General features: G+C 41.6%; 1 protein-coding gene across 1 annotated transcript; it reads left to right on the top strand.

Moving 5' to 3' along the window:
• Positions 1–14,929: 14,929 nt before the first annotated feature.
• LOC136883109 (protein TonB-like) lies at positions 14,930–17,061 on the top strand. Its single transcript, XM_068229588.1, has 2 exons — positions 14,930–14,941; positions 16,381–17,061. Exons 1-2 carry the CDS (start codon positions 14,930–14,932, stop codon positions 17,059–17,061), a joined length of 693 nt encoding a protein of 230 aa, XP_068085689.1.
• The last annotated feature ends 216 nt before the right edge of the window (positions 17,062–17,277 follow it).

The following is a 17,277-nucleotide window of genomic DNA, read 5'->3' as shown; positions in this document are numbered from 1 at the left end:
ATCCATCGTTCTTGTATTCGTTACCCACCACATCTATCACATTAATAAAAAATCAGATCTTGCAGTGCGAACCTGATGATTCTTTACATTAGCACTGCCATCCTCCACGCATGCTAGAGATATAATCCACACATCCTTCTCCCTATCTTTTCAGGTTATTTCTTGCATCAATTGCTCTTTGAGCTACTGTGGCCTTTTCAATTTGTTTTTAACACCTTTTTGCTCTAGATCTCTCACCTGAAGAAGACACACTGATTAAATCATTTTAAAATAAGTGGATGATGTCTAGACGGCAGTCGAAGAGGGAACAGCCCTTTTTATATTGTATTAGGAAGCACTTACCATGTTCGTGCTGGTAATTGCAGGTTGTTATAAAAGATAAAACCTGAAGGGAAAGAAAGTGTACAAAAAGACTAAGTGACTTTACCCTGATTCTAGAACGTAAATGTATGTAAGCCTCAAAAAGGATTGCACGGAGTTATGTATTACAATGGAATAAAGGAATTTTTCAATACTTAATTTCTCTACCAGACCAGTCCCGCTTTCGTTGAATTATTCAAATTCTACGAGAAGTAGACTTTTATGTTTACGTTTCGTAGATCTAGAGAAGGCATACGACAGATTACCAAGGGAAAATATGTTCGCCATACTGGGGGAGTAAGGGATTAAGGGTAGATTATTAAAATCTGTGAAAGGTATTCAAGCTGACAATTGGACTGCACTGAGAATTGATGACGGAATGAGTTCTTGGTTCAAGATGCCTACAGGGTTAGACACGGATGTAATATTTCACCTTTGTTACATGGATCATTCATTAACATTGAAAGGTACAAAGTGGCAGGGAGGCATTCAGGAAGGTGGAAATGTAGTAAACACGACTTGGAACTTGAAAATGGGTGCAATGAATATGAAATAGACTCTCCAAGACTAAAGTGATGTCAGTGGGTAAGAAACCAAAGAGAATTGGGAATACAAAAATTGAACAGGTAGACAATTTTAAGTATTTAGTATATGCAGGATGGTAGTACAGTAAGTGAGACCGAATCAAGGTGCAGTAAAACTTACCCCACTGTCGGCAGCCCTGAAGATGGTTTTCCGTGGTTTCCCATTTTCAAACTAGGCTAATGCTGCGGTTGTACCTTAATTAAGACCACGGCCCTTCCTTCCCACTCCTAACCCTCTCCCATCCCATCGTCGCCATAACACCTATCTGTGTCGGTGCGACGTAGAGCACCTTTAAAAATATATAGGTTAATTTATAATTACACAAGAACCGCATTAAGTGGGACCGGAACTGATCCGGATTATCGAAAATCCGGATAATCCGGAAAACTTAAAAAACAAATACAGTACATGTTCTTTTTTTTTCAATTGTACAAAAAACATAAGAACACTTTTCTTACATTTACCAAACCAAACCAAACCCCATGGCACTACAGCCCTTGAAGGGCTTTGGCCTACCAAGCGACCGCTGCTCAGCCCGAAGGCCTGCAGATTACGAGGTGTCGTGTGGTCAGCACGACGAATCCTCTCGGCCGTTATTCTTGGCTTTCTAGACCGGTTTCTTACATTTACGACTCTGATTTATGCACTTTAGTGTGATTTTTTTCTGTTTTACATTTGTATAGCGTTTGCGCGCAGCACGATCACGAAGACGTTTTACTAACAACAGTTCTGCCGGTGCGGTTTCAGTCTAGGATTCTAAATAAGCCATCAGTTTGTCCAGCTGCATTGTTGCCTCTCAATGAGTCATTGTTTCTTGTAATGGAGCAACGGTTTATTTTCGTATTCACCATCAGTGAATTAATAGTGCGTTACATTCAGAAGTGCGTGGTTTCGAATCCCACCTCGGCCGTCCTGGAAATGGTTTTTCACGATTTCCCATTCTCAATTCCAGGCGAACACCGGGACGGTACCTTTGATAGACCGTGGCCGAACTACTTCTAATTCATGTCCTTACCTATCCTTGGCGGAAAAGACATTCAAGAAGAGTCGACGCCCCGTAAAAAAATACTGTACATGCAAAAAAAATAAATGTTTACGATTTTCGATCCGAATAAACCGGAGATCTGGATTAATGAGGGCCGGATAAACGAGGTTTTTGTGTGTTAGGTTCTTCAGGCTTTAGTCTGCCGAAACTGATTTTGAGTCATATGTAAGTTATAAACTACTTTAAAAATTTAACAACTTTATTATTAAAATAGAACGGCTTGTTTTGTTCCTGAAAGAACATCACTAGATTCTAACAACTCACACTCAAATACTTAACACGTGTATAAATATTTATGTTTCTGTTCAAATACTTGGGAACTTGAAATTTGGAGCTTATTTTAATGAATGCTGCTTAACGTAAGTAGTAGAAAAAACCATTTCCAATCCTATGTACTGGTTTTGAACCAAAAACTCGTTTTTCTGTTTTATTCATATACAAATAGTCAAATCTTTCCTCTATCAGAAAATTATGTTATTTTATCCATTGCGGCAATTTTTAAGGCCTTAGCAGCCATATATTATCAGAACTCATGGTATTTCCAATTACAGCACCCACCTTTTCTCGTATGCAAAATAATAGAGGCTCAGCGTGTTGTTTAGGGGCAAAAGAGAGGCCATTATCAGGAGAAGATGACTATTGTAACAATTTGCTCTCCTTCACACCGACACAGATAGGTCTTATGGCGACGAACGGATAGGAAAGGCCTAGGAATGGGAAGAAAGTGACCGTGGCCCAACATTTTCCTGGTGTGAAAAGAGGAAATCATGGAAAACCATCTTCAATTCCGCCGACAATGGGGTTCGAAGCCTCTATCTCCCGGTTCCAAGCTCACAGCTGCGCGCCCCTAACCGCACGACCAACTTGCCTGGTAGAAGATGACTAGAAGACATGCAAAGTGACGGAAGATGTCCAAGGAACAAAGACTGAGGAGATCTGAAGGGGAATCATACAGGGGAGAGCAGTTCAGGAGTGAGTAAATATTAAATTGACACTTACTTTGATATTTTTCAATATTTTGCTGTGTACTGAATCCTCCTTGCGATGCAATTCTTATCAAATATTGCTGTAACTTGATAAATTTGTTGTTAAAATTAGATGAATTTAAATTTGCATACGCTTTGATTTGCTTTGAATTTTAATGTGAATTATGAAAGGCAGAGTCCGCCTCTGTGGTGTAGTGGTTAGTGTGATTAGCTGCCACCCCCGGAGAACCGGATTTGATTCCCGGCTCAGCCACGAAATTTGGAAAGTGTAAGAGGGCTAGAACGGGGTCCACTCGGCCTCGGGAGGTCAACTGAGTAGAGGTGGGTTCGATTCCCACCTCAGCCATCCTGGAAGTGGTTTTCCGTGGTTTCCCACTTCTCCTCCAGGCAAATGCCGGGATGGTACCTAACTTAAGGCCACGGCCGCTTCCTTCCCTCTTACTTATCTATCCTTTCCAATCTTCCCATTCCCGGCAAGGCCCCTGTACAGCATAGCAGGTGAGGCCGCCTGAGCGAGGTACTAGTCATCCTCCGCAGTTGTATACCTCGACCCAGAGTCTGAACCTCCAGGACACTGCCCTTGACGCGGTAGAGGTGGGATCCCTCGCTGAGTCCGAGGGAAAAACTGACCCTGGAGGGTAAACAGATAAAGAAGAAGAAAGAAGAAAGGCAGAATTGAATCATTAGTACAGAATTTCAAGGAAAAAATGCAAAATGAAAGATTAACCGTTTCCACAGAGTTCTATTACTTGAACCATGAGCAGCTTGTGTTTAAGTATCTATGAACAATATTTTTTAAAGTTTCATCTTGGTCAAACGGAGCTTTAAGGCGACACACCGGAGATAAAAAGATATTTTACCTAATGCCGGGATTTTCACGAAACATTGTGGGAATGTCACCAACATAAAATTAGAGATATTACGAACATTTATTTCGTATACAATAAATTAATAGTTTTTTCCATTTTTCGAAACTTTTAGTTCAATTTTTTCTGTGAAATTTAATTAACATGTTAATGTAAATTCGTAATTAGGTAGATAATACTTCTTTTAAAATCACTACGTATATTATTTATCTGTACATAATTTATATAAGGAGATTTATCGTACTAAAGTTTGTGTAATTTTTATGTTCTAAAATTTTGGACTAAAAAATCCCTACTACTCGAAAAAATTCTGCAATCAAAAATTCCTCACGCAGGTTTCTTAATATAGCTGTGATACATATAACATACAAACTTTGTTACATTTGACACAATATTACGGGAGAAAATGGGATTTAAATGTAAAATTACAATATTGGCTAACAAAGTATTATTACAGTGATAAATTATTTGAATTTAGCGGAATAACTTCGTGACAAGAAAAAAGAAACTCACTCCCTTCAACATCAGTCATAAAAAGAATTTCACCAAAATGACCAGAATAAAGTTTGGTTTTTTTCTTCGGAGTTTTGTCTTAACAAAAGAAACATTTTTGAATATGAAAATCCACAGCCTGTCATTCGACCAGGTTAGGAATGGAATCAGTGATGAACCCATCTAGCGGCGAGGATAGGAATTGTCCCGGCTGCTGAAGCTTGTCGCACTCAACTGGAGCAATGATTAAATGACTGACAGATGAAATGAAATGATATTGGAGAGTTTTGCTCGGCCTGCACCCAAATTGATTGGCTAACGGATTAATTGATTCCTAGCTTCTAACGAAGGGGATATCCGAATTGATTCCCAGGTTGTAAGGAAGGCCACGTCCGAATTGATTCTATATTGTGGAGTTACTACACTTTCCTCAGACTTAAGAATGTCCATACATTGTTGGAATGGTTAAAAATGCATGGCTCTCTAGTGATTATCACTATTAAGAATATAAAATTGCGACTGTCAGATAAACATTACACTATTCAGGTGACAGAAACTTCTGGCAATGTTTGTTATTCTTATAGCGTGTAGTATCGCAATTTTTCAGGTTTTCTATTTCTTGTATCGTGATGTTATCTTTCCATGCATAATTTTCAGCGTTAGTTTCTTGTTACCCTTGTTTTCCAGTCACTTTTCATATACTGGTTTTTCAAATAAATTATTTTGGTGACTTTTATGTTATGCGACATTCAGGTAACGATCGGAAAGGTGGGAGTAATTTCCGACCAACGTTCGAAGTCAATGAGGGGATTCAACTCGAGTACCACTTAATCCACGAGGGACGCATCTTGGAAACAGCGGTTGCTGGAATGAAAGATGACAGGGAAAACCGGAGTACCCGGAGAAATACCTGTCCCGCCTCCGCTTTGTCCAGCACAAATCTCATATGGAGTGACCGGGATTTGAACCACGCAACAAAGAGATGAGAAGCCGGCGCGCTGCCGTCTGAGCCAGGGAGACTCTTAAAGATTGCTGCCAGCTATAAATATACAATAGACTACAAATCACCACCTCTAATTCATGCCAAAGAAGTATTTACTGAATACTATACAACAATTTGGAAGTCCATACATACCAGCTCCGAAAATTCCTTCCATACAAAATTATTCATTCCTAATATACCATACAGACTGTTCTCATCTCTCTGGCCCAACTTCGTAACCACCAAGTTTATTACAAATCATGGTCGCTTTAAATCCTATCTCCATAAAATGAACATAATGGATTCACCATTCTGCAGCTGCCCGGAAAAATCTCCACAGACTGCTCGACACCTGGTGACTGAATGCACCACGTACTCGAGAAAACGACCAGCAGTGCTACGATCAACTCCCCTGCCAACGATTCTGAAATACCTCTGCAATACTGTCGAAGTAACAGAATTCCTCAATAAAATCTTCCATTCACTTCAATAATGTATCTGTATATTGTTATCATAACTGTAAATTTCCCATGATATACCTGTAGGTGAAGCACGGGTTGTAAATATATTAGCTAAATAAATAAAAAAGGACATTTTTAATTATAATTGTACCGGGCGGTACACCTCTACTCTGTTTATTTAAATGTTGCGCCAGTTGAAACTCCTCTTCTGGAGGAAGGTTGAACTTTATCTATTCTATTAATTCTCTACTTTCTCAGAAGATGTCACCACGTGGAAAATTTTGAGTTTTTGAACTGTGTCACTTTTGATGTGTTTTTGTTTCGCTTGAAGTAAGAAGTGTGAACTTTCTCTTCTAGAGGACACTACTGAAGAATTACAATAGTGCAACCTAGTGCGAAATCAAAGAACTATTTTGTTGGAGAAATTTTTATTTCAAAAGTTTGTTCTTTGTTAAATTTCTTTCTGTTATTGTTTAAGTTGGCTGTATACCCCTCTTTTTCCCCTTAGTTTGGATCTAGCCAATCCCGAATTTCTTTAATTAATTTTCCACCAATAATGTGTTTCTTTTTCCTCTATGTAGGGGTTTCTTTTCCCGAACCAATAAAGATTTTGTGGGAGGGTGTTTTCTTTCCCCTAACGCCTAGAATCTTCCGCGAGAGGATATAAACTGCTGATTTTGGGGTCTCCGGGCCACTTCTGTTCCATCTTTCAGTGTATTAAGTACATTGCAGGAGGCGGGAAGCGCCTCTTTCCTCGGCAGCGATCTACTACCAGGTAATGGCCTATTAATATCTTCTTTTCTTGCTAGGTCGGCAGTTTAACTCTCGCGGCGGGTTCGAAGCGTTTTCCATCATGTAACCTTTTCCTAAAATGTAACTACTCTTTTCTTCTTTTCTTGTAAAGTTACATATTGGGATAGAGAGTGCTAACCCTCTCGAGCTCCCACTCACATTTGTTTTGAGGTGAACTTATTTTCTCAAACTTTTCTTCGTTTATGTAATGTAAAGTGTTCTTCTCTAAGTCACCTCTGTAGTATGGGATTAGCCCTTGCGTTAGTGGCCCAGAGCCAGATTAGGTTTTAAAAGCAAAGTGTATTAGGAGTGCAAGTTCGCCTCCTCTCAAGTTGTATTTTAGAGGTCATGTATTAATCTTTTCTCACCTAATAGACCTCAGTAGGTTGGGTATTTTACCCCTGTGTATATGTCCTTTGAGGACGACTTGAAAGTTGAGTTTGGTGTGGCCTGGGAGAGGCTTAACTTTAAGAGCGAGTGGCTCTTTTCTAAAACTGAGAGTTGTATGCCTCGAGGAGGCTTTGCTGTGTAATTTGGAGCAAGGGCTCCAGGGTTTGAGTGGGGTCTTCTGCCCCTTTTGTTGAAATTGGTATATCGTAAAGTTGAGCTAGTTGCTCAAGAATTGTATTTCCAGGGCTCGAAGCCCAAATACTTTAATCCCTGTAATTGTACATTTCAAGTTGTATTTCGGCTACTAAGTACCTGTTCTATTTGTTGTTACCTAATTTTGAAAAGAAAATATAACCTTGTTAAATTTTAAAATTTAATTTCTCTTTAGTAGCTTGAGACCTATTCACCACCCAGCACCTTCTTTCATGCTTAACTACCACAAAAACTCGGTAACAATAATATTTCGCAATAATTCCAAAAACTAGTACGACTACATAGCTGGTAAATTTGTACCATTTATGTCAAGAACTCTCTTTTTTTTAAATACGGTTAAAATTTGGTTAAGATACAATTAAAACTTCGGAAGTCGAAAAATTAAATCATACCGCCCCTTAAATACCAATTTTCTATAAATTCTGATCAGCTGTTTTGTCGTGATATATAGATATAACCGTAACGTAAAAACTACATTTCCTTCTTAAGCTGGACCTGAACGACACACAAATACCATTCCTTTGAAATTTTCGCCAGAATACAGACAAAACTCCTATTTTATTTATATAGATTTGACATAGTGGTTGTATGTGCTTTTGACCAGCAATTACAGAGGAATGCGGTTGCGAATGTCAGCCGATAAACGCTATTGAAAACAGGTGTTGAGGCTGTAGGCAGACGGAAGATCTAGTTACCCAAGACTCATGGACTAATAAGACCAAGTCTCGGTGATCAGAGTCCCCTGAGGGCGGAACGGAAGCTCAGTTACGTCGCCGTTCGAACCTGTTACATCAGAAGAGGGATAATTCTGCACTTCCGCTGTCACTTTCCGCTTCCTATTGTTGACTACTTTCTCGAGTGCATGCTCTCATATAAATGAGACAGTTCACTGCCGGCTAGTTAGTAGCAATACTTCACTTCTGTCAAGACATGAGGGCCCACGTAAGTACGACCTCAGTACAAAAGTGGTAAACTAGCTTTAGTTAACTCCTTCTTCTGGGCTTTTATTTTCTTCGTTTATATGGGTTTGACGTTTCTGTTTGTGCCTATCCCAAACATCGTGGTACAGTCTCGAAATATCCGAGTCTCAAAATAACTTATCCGAACAGGAAATTGACAGAAACCAGTCTCAAAATATCCGCAAGAAACATGTAGCCAAAATAAATAAGGCAACGAGTCTCAAAATACCCGAGAAGTGTAGGTAGCTGCATACGTGACAGGGTTTTAAAAAAACAAACAATTTGTAATTAATGAACGTAGGTTTTCGCGGCTCATTGCATTAAAATAAATAAATACTATTATCTGTATAAAATCCACTTATAAGCCTATTTATTATTAAAACAAAGCCTAGCTTTCCAACAAATTACATTGGCCTTCATCAGGGCTGGTAAAATACTGTTTCTGGCAGTGATAATAGAAAATTTTGAAAGAATGTGGAGATTACGACTATACAATCGACGTCCTTTCCCCTACCTGTACTCAGGTAACATCACTCAATCACTACTGATCTGCATTTAGGGCAGTCGCCCAGAATGCAGATTCCCTATCTGTTGTTTATCGAGCCTTTCCTTAAATGATTGCAAAGAAATTGGAAATTTATTGAACATCTCCCTTGGTAAGTTATTCCAATCTCCTATAAACGAATACTTGCCCCAATTTGTCCTCTGGAATTCCAACTTTATCTTCATATTGTGATCTTTCCTACTTTCAAAGACACCACTCAAACGTATTAGTCTACTAATGTCATTCCACGCCATCTCTCCACTTACAGCTCGGAATATACCACCTAGTCGAGCAGCTCGTCTCCTTTCTTCTAAGTCTTCCCAGCCCAAACTTGGCAACATTTAGTAACCTTACTCTCTTGTCGGAAATCACCCAGAACAAATCGAGCTGCTTTTCTTTGGATTTTTTCCAGTTCTTGAATCAAGTAATTCTGGTGAGATTCCCATGCACTGGAACCATACTCTAGTTGGGGTCTTACCAGAGACTTATATGCCCTCTCATTTACATCCTTACTACAAGCCCTAAACACCCTCATAACCATGCGCAGAGATCTGAAACCTTTATTTACAATCCCATTTATGTGATTACCCTAATGAAGTTCTTTCCTTATATTAACACGTAGGTACTTACAGTGATCCCATAAGGAACGTGTCAACGGCCGTAGCCGTGTTAAAACACCGGATTCCGTGAGATCTCCGAAGTTAAGCAACATTGGGCGTGGTCAGGAGTTGGATGGGTTGCCACGCGCTGTTGGCGGGGGGGGGGTAAGGGAATGGAGGAGCGGAAAGGAACTGGCCACCCTACCGCACGTAAACTCCGGCTCAGGAACACCTCTGCGGAGGTTCGGACCTGCCTTCAGGCAGAATACACCCTCACCTTACGATAAGGAACGTTCACCCCAGCAAGACGGAGAGGCCTTTTCCTACTTTTGAAACTCACAACCTGACTTCTAACCCCGTTTGTCATAATATCGTTGCCTACTACCCATCTCATCGCACTGCGCTGTGGATGTTGGGAGTGAAGTAACTGATTCACCACCCTCTGTCGACAGTTCCTGGAGTTCGACTTGTGAGGGAAGCCATAGAGATAGAGCTACGCCGAAATAACTTCAACAGAAAAGACGGCTTCAAATTATCAAATAAATGGAGACCTGTTCTCCATAAATACATGCATAACACCACTAGAACAATGCGCGATGATACCTGAGTCCAGTTAGTGGGGAGGCCGTAGATAGTATGGTAGTGATCCCACGTTCTTTTTTAATTATTAGCTAAACTTGAGCTGTGGAATCATCATGGAAAGTGACAAGGAACAAACAATGCTGTTGAAGGATGGAATTCTATGCTCAACAGTCTGATAAAAAGACATCTCAAGGAGTTGGTACCTAGTTTGGAAGAAAAACCTGAAACATCTGATTTTCAAGTAGCCGGGATGGATATGAATCTCGAAGGTTCGAAGAGAAGAAAAAGCTATCGCATTTTATGCGAAAGAACCAAGAGGTTTACAGCTAAATATGAAGAAACTGAAGACGTCGATCTCTTCTTTAAAATATCTTACGTCATCAAAATGGACTGAAACGAAACCTGTGAGCCGGCCTGGGTAGTTCATTCGGTAGAGAGCTGGCCTTCTTCACTCGAGTCGGTGGGTTCGAGTCACGCTCAGTCCAGTGGTATTTGAAGGTGCTCAAATACGTTAGCCTCGTGTCGGTAGGTTTACTGGCACATTATAGAACTCTTGAGGGACACAATTCCGACACCTCGGCGCCCCCGAAAACCGTAAAAGTAGTTAGTGGAATGAAAAATCATCATTATTAATTCTTTCTTTCTTTCTTAATCCGTTTCCCCACCAGGGTTGGTTTTTCCCTCGGAGTCTGTATGGGATCCAACCTCTCGCGCCTCAAGGGCAGTGTCCTAGAGCGTGAGACTTTGGGTCGGGGATAAAACTGGAGAGGAGGACCAGTACCTCGTCCAGACGTCCTCACTTGCTATGCTGAACAGGGGCCTTCCGCGCGGATGGGAAGATCGAAAGACAAGGAAAAGGAAAGGAAGGGTCCGTGGCCTTAAGTTAGGTACCATCCCAGCATTTGCCTGGAAGGCAGTAGGAAACCACGGAAAACCACTTGTAGGATGGCTGAGGGAATCGAACCCTCCTCTACTCTTCCGTTCCAGCCCTCGTAATACTTTTCAAATTTCGTGGTAGAGCCGGAAATCGAACCCGGGGATGGCAACTAAACACACTACCACTATACAATAGAGGAGGACGTCATTGTCATTATTATTATTATTATTATTATTATTATTATTATTATTATTATTATTATTATTATTATTATTATTATTATTATTATTATTATTATTACTGAAACCCATGGCAACGTTCTGAAGAATAAATAATAATTAATTCATATTTTTATAGTAAACTTTGTAAATAACCAATAATCAAGGTTGTACATACAATGACAAAGCAATACCTGCATTTAAAACATAGAGCTAGGCCTAATTTAGCGTGGGTTCGTGGCGTCCGTGGGTCTACTGACACGCTGTCGTATATGTTTGTGCAAGGCTTTACGGCAGGCACACCTCAAGATAGGGAGAAAATTTTTAGAAGAAGGCATGTATTTCGGCATGTTAACAGTGAACGTTTTTCTTATTATTTTGTGTTTCAAAACAGTACCACCATTGGAAATTGGGATGTTTTGAGACTCGGATATTTTGAGACGACACGAACATCGTTCTCCGATTATAAACATTGTTCAACTAATATGGGATGAATAAAAATTTAACTATACGCCGCATATATCTACAAATTAGCACGTCAAGTATCTACGATTCCTAGCTATTTCTTTTTTTACATGGATGTGTATTTAGGCTGACGGTATATCTCGAATTAGTTTCACCAATTTCCTGACACCATTGTAACCATAGCAACCAGTGTTCGTCTATGTATACTATGTCAGCAGCGTCAGCTTCTCACTGTGCGCTTTCTTCCTGTAACTAAGAGCTTGTATCAAGTGAACCACGTTCTGCTACCAATGTCGTCAATGTACATCAGGTCAGTAGCGTCATCTTCTCACTGTGCGCTTTCTTCCTGTAACTAAGAGCTTGTATCAAGTGAACCACGTTCTGCTACCAGTGTTGTCTATGTGCACTAGGTCAGTAGCGTCATCTTCTCACTGTGCGCTTTCTTCCTGTAACTAAGAGCTTGTATCAAGTGAACCACGTTCTGCTACCAGTGTTGTCTATGTACACTAGGTCAGTAGCGTCATCTTCTCACTGTGCGCTTTCTTCCTGTAACTAAGAGCTTGTATCAAGTGAACCACGATCTGCTACCAGTGTTTCCTATGTGCACTAGGTCAGTAGCGTCATCTTCTCACTGTGCTCTTTCTTTCTGTAACTAAGAGCTTGAGACATCAAGTGAACGGCGTTCTACTCCGCCGTCAAGAATTAAAATCCCTCAGATGTCCGAGAAACGAAGCCAGGACCTTGGAATAATAGACAGGCAAGCTAACTGTACACCGCAGGGCTGGCTAATAATAATTAGATTAGTGTCATATTTACCGGCCTAGCGGTATAGGGGTAGCGTGCCTGCTTCTTACCTAGAGGCTCCCGGTTGAATTCCCGGCCAGGTCAAGGATATTTACCTGCATCTGAGGGCTGGTTCTAGGTCCACTCAGCCTACGTGATTACAATTGAGGAGCTATTTGACGGTGATATGGCGGCCCCTGTCAAGAAAGCCGCGATAACGGCCGAGAGGATTTGTCGTACTGACCACACGGCGGCTCGTAATCTGCAGGCCCTCGGGCTGAGCAGTGATCGCTTGGTAGGAGAGAGCCCTTCGGGGCTATTGCGCCATGGGATTTGGTTGTTTGTTTTTTGGTTATATTTACGAAGGCACAAGCCAGAAAGGCCTTTCTTAAGAAAATAAATTTGCTCACTTCGAACATTAATATAAGAATTTGAAAGATGTTCCTTTAGACTTTCGTCTGGAGCGTGGCATTGTATGGAAGTGAAAACATGGATGATAAGTAGTTTAGAAAGGAGGAGAGTACACGATTTTGAAATTAAGTGTTACAGAAGAATGCTGAAGGTGAGATGCATAGATCGAATCACGAATGGAGAGATACTGAATCAAATTGGTGAGAGGAGATCAATTTGGCTAAATTTGACGAGAAGAAGAGATGGAATGATAGGACACATCTTAAGACACCCAGGACTTGTTCAGTTGGTTTTTGAGGGAAGTGTAGGCGTTGAGAACCGTAGGGATAGACCAAAGTATGAATATGACAAGCAGATTAGAGCAGATGTAGCACAGGATAGGGGGCATGGAGGGCTGCATCAAACCAGTCTATGGACTGACGACTCAAACAACAACATACTGTATTTACGAGGTCTAGAATGTCTTTCATTTTCTCACAATTCATTAGTCTTTTGTGAATACACTCAAATGTCTTTCTATTTATCGGAACTCTCTTATCTTCCTTGTGGGTGGAGGCAAAGGATGCATTATCTGTGCCTCTTGGATGTTGTAAAAGGCTACTAAGAGAGGAAACAACCGAAGAATCTGTACTCTCTTTCTAGCCTTCTAAGTCCAAAATTCATATCCATGATTCTAAGCTTTTTGATGTAACGGAGACAATGTACAAGTACAAAGTTTTTATTTTTCATGTTATTTTATCAGTCCCTGAAGTTGCTTGCTGTAACCTTCCGTAGCATCGTGAAAATGAATAGACTGTTTTCCAGTCAGTGACCGGGTCAGGGATGGATGAATGAAGCCTCCATCTTGCGGCAAGGATAGGAATTGTGCCAGCTGTCGAAGCCTGTCGCATTCCTCTGGGGCAATGATTAATGACTGACAGATGAAATGAAATGATAGTGGAGAGTGTGGCTGGAATGAAAGGTGACAGGGGAAACCGGAGTACCCGGAGAAAAACCTGTCCCGCCTCCGCCTTGTTCAGCACAAATTTCACATGGAGTGACCGGGACTTGAACCACAGAACCCAGCCGCCTGAGCCACGGAGGCACCCGTAGCAACGTACCATGTGCTAAACTAACGTGGTGGTGGTGGTGATTATTGTTTTAAGAAGAAGTAAACTTGGGCAGCCATCCTCTATTAACACTAATCAGAAGGAGAATGGAAGATATCAGACGCTTCGAAGAATGCAGGTGTCTGTGAAAGAAAGACAAGGGCCACGAAGGACGTGGAAATTGAAAGACACCCAAGGCCTCACAAACCTAATATTGTTGCGATCGGAAGAGAACAAGAGTTGACCAATGGAGGTCGGATACGATATAATGAGGAGCCTGGCACAAGTAAGTGGAAGTAATGCCAGGATTCAGCTAAGGGGCACGTGGTCGCCAACCTACGCTGCCAAGTTAAGAGTCCCTGAGGCCCTTTCTAGTCACCTCTTATGACAGGTAGGGGATACCGTGGATGTTATTCTATCGCCCCCACCTACAGGGAATAGTTACCGGAAGAAAGCGCACAGTGAGAAGATCACGCTACTGACCTAGTGTACATAGACGAGCAGTGGTTGCCATGGTTACGATCGTGTCGGAAAATCTTCTTAAGACGTCATCTCCGAACGGAGGTAGACGATCCACACGGCCAGCTCTGATCTTGACGTTGCAGACATGCCATGTGAATTTATTGGAATATCTCTCAGGATCTTTAATGCAGTGGTTTCCCGTTGCCTTCTGCATCCTAATGCCGTTGACCAAACTGGTTCCTCCGCCTTTGGGAACAATTTCTTGTCCCCAGGACTAGAGTGCCCTTACCCATACCCGCTCATCCACTCTCAAAGAGATTGTTGTCACTTGGTATAGGGGATCTCCTTATACCGAGGGATAATCGGTTCCTTCCTTCGTTAGCCGCCTGCTTATAAAATAATAGTATTTTTATATGCAGTCGTTGCCCCCTCTCTACGGCGGGAAGGTGAGTGTCAGGATTTCACCGTCATTGAAACAAGGACCAAATGGCATTTCCTTGTTTCTCTGGTTCTTTAGAGAGGAAAATAGATCACTCTAATTCCAGATAGACCTCCTGTCCAAAAACATACCCATTTTTAAAATGAATCATTTCAACATAACTGGAAATGGATACGGCCATGGACATATCAAGGCAATCACTATCACCAAGGAAGTCAGTGTACCTGTTCCCCAGTGGGGGACGCAGATGAAGAATACACCCACGATATCCCCTGCCTGTCGTAAGAGGCGACTAAAAAGGGGCGACCAAGGGATGATTGTCTTGCAACCATGAAACTACTTGTGATTTGTACCACCACGCGGAGGACATCATGGGTCGCTTTTACTTGCGCGTAGTACCACTATATTAGGTACCAAATAGGTTTGTGATTAGTAGCACAAAGGAGCACCGTGCGGTCGGCTTTTGCAGTGCCTGTGATTAGTACCACCATATGAGCGGGATCATGGGATGATAGCTACCATGGTTCTGCCTTGCCTGTGATTAGTACCCACTATATGAAGAACACCACGGGATAGAGGAAGGTCCCTGTGGTTAGTACTCTTATGTGCTGAACACCATAGGGTTGCGTTGCCTGTAAATGGCGCCGCAATGTGAGAAAAACCATAGTTCTGTAGTATATGTCGAATTTCATAACCTGTGAGTGGTACCATAATGTGTGGAATACCGCGAGTCTCTGCTACTTTTGATTAGTACCGCAGCATGACAAATACCATGGTTCTACATTCCTAGCGATAAGTACCGTTATGAGGGGCCGATAACTTGGATTTTGGCCCCCTTTTAGACTGCAAGCATCATCGATTCAATGTTATGCTATAGCAGCAGTCCCTTGGTCAGTAATCATATTGTTTTACGTCAGAATCTGTGAATGTAAGGCATTGCGGGTCGCATCCACTGATTGTTTTAAATTCATATCCATCCATTCGTTCTTCGTCCTCACGTTTTGAATTCTGGTCAGTGGAGAATTTTGGACTTTTTAATTTGTCATTCCATTTCGTCTCATTTAGTACCATTAGAGGCCGATGACCTCGATGTTAGGCCCCTTTAAACAGCAAGCATCATCATCATCATCATCTGTTCCTCACCCTTACCCTGTCCCGGTAGAAGAACATATCCCAGTTCCAGTCAAAGTACCCGTAGCAGTACCCGTAGATAAGCCATAGTCTGTACACCATTTCTTAACCATCGTTATCTGATCGATTAGATTAGCAGTCTACCTTTTGCTACCTCTACGAGCGCTAATGTGGGTGTTAATGCAGAGTTTCACTTAAGCCCTTATAACTATATTCGATGTGGACATTTTTCAAAAAATCAAAATATTCCTGAGGTTACTGAACCCAGCAACACATTGCATAAAGAATTATGCAAATAAGTTAATTTGGCTAGGATTTGAATGCAGAAAAGCAAACGAGTAAAGAAACAAGCGATGTAAGACTATATTTCCGGAGCTGCATTTAGGCCGAAAGTGATGTTTTTATATAGTTTGATACAGCTATCGAAGACTCACAATGTCAAACTTTTCCGGACACTTTAGCCCTTCAACTTTCAGCACAATTGAGGAAATTGCTTAATTTCATGTTTTTCGTAGTATGGGGACTCCTACATTGCTAAGAAAGTTTGTCAACATTAAAACTACTCATTATGTTACAGTTACTGCTCATGGACTATTTCAGTTGTATCAGAGTGACTCTGGAAACTCAAACACAGGTACTAAATGTTTCAGGTGTGTGTCTTAGTGGTGGCCGCAGTCCTCTCCGCCTCCTTCGCCGAGGAAGAGAAGAAGCAGGAGAAGCGAGGAACGCTGGGCCTGGGCTATGGAGGCTATGGAGGAGGCTTTGGTCATGGCTCAAGTCTAGGAGGCTATGGATTTGGTCATGGAGGCTTCATTGGAGGAGGCGGTCTTAGTTACGGTGGTTTGGGTGGTTTGGGTGGTGGATACGGCCATGGACACGTTAAGGCCATCACTATCACCAAGGAAGTCGGTGTACCTGTTCCTCACCCTTACCCTGTCCCGGTAGAAAAACATATCCCAGTTCCAGTCAAAGTACCCGTAGCAGTACCCGTAGATAAGCCATACCCTGTACACGTACCTAAACCATACCCAGTTCCTGTTGAGAAACCAGTCCCTTACCCCGTTGAGAAGAAGGTACCATACCCAGTACATATTCCCGTCAAGGTTCCAGTACCAGCACCATACCCAGTCCACGTACCCAAGCCCGTACCAGTCCCTGTCCATAAACCAGTACCAGTACCTGTACCACACCCAGTGATTGTCAAGAAACCCGTACCTGTACTAGTTAAGGGACACGACTTCGGAAGCAGCTACGGAGGTGGTTACGGAGGACTTAGTCTGGGTCACGGTTCATTTGGAGGTGGATATGGACTTGGAGGATTTCATCCCTGATGCACCATCAGATAGCTGTACAATAATCCAATACGACTTAGTGAAACACATCATAATGTATCTTATTTTTATGTCTAATTTTTGTACAATATTTATTTTGTAAATAAATCACCAAATAATTGTTAACTTTCGCTTCTGTTTTACTCTTTCCGAACGTCAGTAGACTGAAGATTCCTTTGCTAGCTTCAAAATTAAGGCTATCGGTCTTTGCTCACC

The sequence above is a fragment of the Anabrus simplex genome, chromosome 11, assembly GCF_040414725.1.
Source record: "Anabrus simplex isolate iqAnaSimp1 chromosome 11, ASM4041472v1, whole genome shotgun sequence".
NCBI classification, from domain to species: Eukaryota; Metazoa; Arthropoda; class Insecta; order Orthoptera; family Tettigoniidae; genus Anabrus; species Anabrus simplex.
Note: the sequence above shows the minus strand (reverse complement) of the source record. Positions and strands in the feature narration are given on the sequence as shown.